The sequence below is a fragment of the Daucus carota genome, chromosome 6, assembly GCF_001625215.2.
Source record: "Daucus carota subsp. sativus chromosome 6, DH1 v3.0, whole genome shotgun sequence".
In the NCBI taxonomy this organism is placed as follows: Eukaryota; Viridiplantae; Streptophyta; class Magnoliopsida; order Apiales; family Apiaceae; genus Daucus; species Daucus carota.
Window position 1 is genome coordinate 9,053,261 of NC_030386.2, and position 7,065 is coordinate 9,060,325.

Here is a 7,065-nt window from a genome sequence, read left to right on the forward strand (position 1 = left end):
CGAGAGGTGAGGACGTGTCCCTGCACCTCGAGGGGTTAGTCATGGCTCCCCCGGATAACTTCTCCATAAGAGTCGTGGTAGATGCTATCTCTCATAGTGGAGATATCGTTGAATCCGTGATCTATTTGGATTAGGAGTCTGAGGTAGTCATACTCAAGACTAATTCTAACAGGAGTAGGATTCTCCAAGATGGGCCTTCGGCCTATCTCCGACCTTATCACCAAGAGGCCTAGTCCTGATCAAACTAGGACTCCTGGTTCCATAGAACTACGTATGGCTTGATCCCCTATAAATATAGGGGTACGTAGGCACATTGGGGGATCATGAGTTGAGAGCACGTGAGACCAACTCAAAACCCTAATCTCAGCCACCCCAAAAAACACACAACCACCACTCTCCGGCGACTAAAACCACCGTCGTAGATCTTGATTCCGGCCATGAACCTCATCTTTGTTGATTACCAAATTCCTCTATCAACAATGCGTTTAGAAGAAAACATACTACACAAGCAATATCCATAACAAAAAACACTAGCCTGTAACAATGAGCCCTTATGTAGGTGTTTCCGCCTCCAGCTGTGCTTGTAGCCTGTGAATCATACAGAAAACCAGCCACCAAACCAGAGAAGAGGGACGAGCCTAGGTTGAGTATCAGAAGGTTGTCGATTAAACCGTAATATTTTAGGCCGAATAATTCAGAAGCAGTTGGAACTGTGATAGCAAGACAAGACCAACTCCATAGCATATTCCCACTAGTATTGAGTCGATGTTAAGCAAACCAGGCAGAGCCAAAGCCATCACAATGTACCCAACAGCCATAAGAATTTGAGAAGCTGCATTCCAAGCGAGCCTTGGTTTTCCTGCATATTTTTATTTATTAATTGGTAATTAGCTAACTAGCTAAGAGAACTCGAATATATTATATACTTTTCTTTATCAACACGTCCAAAATCTCTCTTGCAATCCTAGATACATAAAATGGGTGGAAGATAACAAATTAAATATGTCCCGACTGAATCCACTGAGAAAACATAATCGATAACGAGCATGCTGGTTCTGGAGTGTCCATAAGGCCATAAAGATTTCTGAGTACATTCATAAAATTATATATATACCTGGTACAATTAATAGCAACAATGTTTAGCGCAAGCAATGTAGATACTCTGTTGTAAAACCAAAAGTACATTCCCGCACAAGATGAATTGATGTGCTGGACTGGCATATTCCCCCTGTGTGAGTCTTAAGTCATCCAAAACACAGAGGGGGTTGAATTACCCTTACAGTTTTGCACAGCGCTGTTAATCGACAAAGAACTATCTTGAATCTCGGCTTGAAAATAAGATACATGTCTCATATCTGTTTTGAAAACGATCTAAATATGACCGAAAAATTAACCTTGATCCTCGATATGGACACTCGTATACGCGCTTTGATTAGGTCTCATGTTCATAATATCATCCTATCTGAATACCCCAATCTGATTATGGTTCATATTCGATCCGAACTCATATATATATATATATATATATATATATATATATATATATATATATATATATATATATATAGAGTCCTACTCCAATACAAACCAAATTAGCCTAAAAACTAAAAATCAGTTTCTGGACAGTTTTTTGTCACTATTTTTAATTACAGGAATCACTAATTTGTACATAACATATCACTAATTTATATATAACATATCTCGTGAATATAAATATATATATATACACATATATGCAACGTATATGACCATCATCTTCACCCAAATCGTAATAATGGACCTCTTACCACCATTACCAGACGTTTCTATGACTTGCCACCATTGTCTATCATCACCAATAATCACATACACTTTCCATCATAACTTACAAAACTAACGACTATTTACTATCATCATACAACTTTTCTTGCGGCTTCCCACCGCCGAGAACCTTCCTACGGATGAAATTGATCATCTATAATCGATTATCAATAGTTTAGATAAGTAGATTTTCCCAATTTTGATAATAAAAATCGTTGTTTACATACTGTGTAAAAACAGTGATTAGTGTAGTATAAATTAGTGATACCCGTAGTCATAAATAGTGGTAGGGAAACTGGTTTCTAGTTTTTATTTTAAGAGTGGTTTCTATTTGATCATGAGCCTATATATATATATTATATTTTTTTAACCTTTTATATTTGTAAATACATAGTCATCATTTTTTAAAGTTTTAATATCTTATTCAAATTTAAATTATCATAAAATATCATTTATTCACCGTGATAATGCATACTATCGTCATATATATATTTAACAAATTATATGTAAATTCGTATAATTATAAGTGTTAATTTATAATTATTATATATTTATATATGGGTTAATTATCTGATTGGGCACTCACTTTGAAAGGCCTTATTGCAAGGTACATGTCTAAGCCTATTTGTATAACCGGTGATAACTCAACTTGTGTTTGATGACCTGACAACTTGTAACTCAACTTGTAACTCAACCTGGATTAGTCTCTGATAATTTATGATAGTAGATAGTTTAGCTGGAATCAGATCAAGATAGTAAAGTGGATACAAGAATCAGAATGTCAGAAGAATTCCAAGATATCCGCTACAAACCACTAGAAGAAGTTCATTTCATATGATCAAGCCTCGGTGCTAAATAAATTGTGTAGCAGTTCAAGGAGTTCAGAAGGTACGAAGATTCAAGTATTTATTTCATCAGAGATTCCATATGTGTATTGAAATGAAGTTGAACTAGAAGACGAAGATTCGAAAACCCGACCACAGCTCAAATGTTTAATTGATGGAGAATATTCTATATAGTTAGGCACAGATGAACCAGACAGTACATTTGTGTGTCAGCTATTTATGTTGAATATTTAACATCAAAGGAAGGTGGTCGTTCAAGCCAAGTGATGATCAAGACGAAGGCTCAAGACATTTGCTTTCTGGGATATACACTTTTTAATTAATTCTTTGTTAAATAATTAATCTCTATTAATTTATTTAGTTGTTAAATTAATTCAATTAGAATTAATTTGATAATTAAGTTTACTAATGAGTTAATTGATTTAGAATTAATTTACAAAAATAAAGCAAAAGAAAGAAGGCTAAAATGAAGGACAAGGAGACCGCTGCTCAGACCTGTCTAGCTATGGGAAAAATAATTATCACCAACGCAATGGAGAGTGATATATTCTTAATGCTGGAAACCCGGTTGGAATTGATTTATAATTTTCAAAGCAAAAGGGATCCGGCTCCAGACCCACAGGAGACCGAATCTTAGTCCTGTCTGACTATGAGGGAAAAGAATTATCACCAGCACAATGGAAACTGATATAATCTTAAAGCTGGAACCCCGGATGGAATTGATTTATTATTTGCAAGGCAAAAGGAGTCCGGTTCCCGACCCTCTAGAGACCGCAGCTTGGACCGTAAGGATTTATTTATATTAATAAATATTTTAATTAATTAGAAAATTATATTTATAAATGTCTAATAATATTAGATATTTATTTATATAATTTCAGGATTAAATTCAATATTTATTAATTAAAGATTATAAGTTGTGCGGGACTAAAAGCATTTCTAAGGAGCTGGCTAAAGGACGAAAGTTTATAAACTTTCGTATTACTGATGACAGCGAGGTACTGCCGAATTAATAGTGGGCATGACATTTTTAGAGAATGTCATACCGTGTGCCTCTCCATGACTTTTCCATATGTCATACCTTATATGGCTGGCATGACTTAAAATGTCATACCATGTGTTTTCATCAGGACATTTCCAGGGAATGTCATGCCATGCTTAACTTGGAGGACAAGTTCAAGGAAAGTCATACCTTCCACCCTCAGCATGACATTATCAAAGAATGTCATTCCTTCCCTTGTTTCAGCATGTCTTTCTCAAAGAATGTCATACCCTTCGTTTTATAAGTCATACTTAAGCTTTAGAATGTCATACCTGGCTAGAATGTCATACCTAGCAATGTCATACTAGTTCAAAGTGCTTGCCTATAAATAGGCCCTCACTTTATTCATTTCAAAGTGTTCAAGTATTGTAAAAACTTTCAAGTTGTTTGTAACTTGCTATTGTTATATCCATAGTTTTCTGTGCTTTGATCATTCGGTTGTTTTATACCGCTAAGTTAGAATACTTCCTGTCAAATTTATTCTACGAACTAGTGGACTTTAAAACTGAAGCATATTAATTTAATAACGACTTTCAAGTTTAATTAACTTTTTACTTGAACCTTGTTTATTTAATTAATTAAAATCTGATTATTCTGTTTTATCCAAATCAGATTTATTCCGCGCGAATTTTTGTGACGATTGTATTCAACCCCCCTTCTACAATCGTATCGGGACCTAACATTTGGCATCAGAGCGGTTGATAAAATCTACCTTATTAGATCCTTTTCTCACTCTGAAACTTCCTAAAAATTCCAAATAATTTTTTATTCGAAATAATTTTATTTAAAAATTATTTCTTACCGAAAATTATTTTTCCTTCAAAAATCCAATCTTTTCCCAAATAATTTTTTATTCGAAATAATTTTATTCCAAAATTTATTTATGATCGAAAATTATTTTTATTTCAAATCTTTTCGCAAATAATTTGTTATTCAAAATAATTTTATTCCAAAAATTATTTCTGATCGAAAATTATTTTTATTTCAAATCTTTTTCCAAATAATTTTTATTTCGAAATAATTTTATTCCAATAATTATTTCTGATCAAAAATTATTTTTCTTTCAATATTTTTCTAAATAATTTTTAATTCAAAATAATTTTATTCTAAAAATTATTTTTGATCAAAAATTATTTTTCTTTCAAATCTTTTTCTAAATAATTTTTAATTCGAAATAATTTTATTCCAAAAATTATTTTTGATCAAAAATTATTTTTCTTTCAAATCTTTTTCCAAATAACTTTTAATTCGAAATAATTTTATTCCAAAAATTATTTCTAATCAAAAATTATTTTTTCTTTCAATTCTTTTTTTCAAATAATTTTTAATTCGAGATAATTTTATTCCAAAAATTATTTTTGATTGAAAATTATTTTTCTTTCAAAATCCAAATCTTTTCCCAAACACTCAAATCTTCTACCATGTCTACCGCAAAATTAGAAGCATTAAAATTCCACCTTTTGACAAGGCTAATTTTGGTCTCTGGACGAGACACATGCTTTTGTTCCTCCGTGCGGCGAATAAAAAATACATAAATATTTTGACAAAGGGTCTTTCGCCTCCAATGAATATTATTTTGGAACATTCTGAAAATGGAGTTACGATTCCTCACAGAACCTATCTAAAAACTCTTGTTGAGTTTTCTGATGAGGATAATGAGTTGATTCAACTGAACATGAATCTACAGCTCATTCTGATTGATTCTTTGGATCGTGTCATGTACAATAATGTTGTTAATTGTACAAGTGCAAAACAGATATGGGATACTTTGCAAATAATCAACGAGGGATCTGAGGAAGTCCGGGAAAACAAGAAGGAAATTCTTGTGGCTCAATACTATGACAACAAAGACTATGACAATTTGATAAACAATCTGAATCTGAACGGGAAATACTATGACAACAAAGAGGTGAACCTGAAGTTTTTGCTGACGCTCCCTGAGCATCTGGAACATAGGATAACTACCATCAGAGAGAGCAGAGATCTGTCAGCGATTTCACTAGAAAAACTCTATGGCGTTCTGAACACCTATGAATTGGAACAGGTCCAGATGAAACAGAGATACAGATGGGGAAAGACGATCAACGCGTCTACATCTATCAGCAATTCTACTGCCCTCGTAATAGAATCACCTGTTGTGAAAGATCGGAAGGTTGTTGTACCTTCTAAATGCACCCAAGAGTGTGTGGTTCCTGAAATTGGACATACGTCAACAAGTACGGGTGATGATGAATTCTACTCTATGGAAGAGCTGGATCAGCTTGAGGACGAATTTCTTGCTATGTTTTCTAGGAAGTTTAGCAACATGAGATTCAGGAAGAATCCCTCCTACAAGTTTAAATCTTCTGGCAGTAAATTCCAGAAAGAGGGATCTTTGTCCATAACATCAAAAGGGGCTTACAAGACTGGGATGGTTAATCGAAGTAAGTTCAAATGCTTCAACTGTGATGAGCCTGGTCACTTTGTATCAGAGTGCATGAAGCCCAATCAGCTGGAAAAGAAGAAAGAATCCTATGACGAGCTAAAGCAGAAGTACGAGGCTCTGCTAAAGAAGCATCAAGGCCAAAGCAGCCAAGGGAAGTCCTATGTGGCCAAAGGGAAAAGATGGGATGACACAGATAGTGATAAGGAGGAAGAGCGGGGGAGTGTTGCTCTAATGGCTTTCATGGAACCTTCTACACCTCCACATCGCACTGGCGGATTTCCGGTAGATCCTACTTGCCCTAAACTTTTTATGCAATTAGGACTTGAACGTAATGATGCTCTTAAGAAGCTCAAAGCTCTGACTCTTGAACACAAAGCTTTAAAGCAAGAAGTTCATGAGTTGAAGTTAAAAGAAAAGCTTGTTCTCACTCCTAAAATTGAACAATTGACTAGTGATTTATTAACTCAGTCAAACAAGGTTAAAGTGTTAGAATATAGGGAGAACAAACTGAATGAGCAATTAGCTGAAGAGAAGGTTAGGTGCTGTAAAGCATAATGTAACGTAAATATAATTACGATAACTCAACACAACAAAAGACAGGATACAATACGTAAGTATAATACAGGAATCTACAGGTTGGAGATTCGATACGAACAGACAAAGACAATCAAGATATCTGAGACGAGCATCCGTCCACTGAAAGAAGTTCATTAAATATGTTCAAGCCTCAGTGAAGAATAAAGTTCAATGTGTCTGCTATCAAGATTGCCTGAAGATCAAGTATCAAAAACCAGAAGATTCCAGTATATTCAATTTGATTATTTATAATCAAATCTATCGAAGCAACATCTGACCCGGAATGACTGATCAAGTATATTATCAAGCAAAGGATTCAAAGAATCATTTCAGTTCGAGTCGTTCGTGAACCAGACCAGTGCACAGGACGTCAGGAC

The 7,065-nt window shown here is 34.2% G+C and overlaps 1 protein-coding gene across 1 annotated transcript; it reads left to right on the forward strand.

The window, feature by feature from the left end:
• Nucleotides 1–5,251: 5,251 nt before the first annotated feature.
• LOC135147181 (uncharacterized) lies at nt 5,252–6,667 on the forward strand. The gene has a single exon (XM_064080033.1). The coding sequence runs from the start codon at nt 5,252–5,254 to the stop codon at nt 6,665–6,667; it is 1,416 nt and encodes a 471-aa protein (XP_063936103.1).
• Nucleotides 6,668–7,065: the final 398 nt, after the last annotated feature.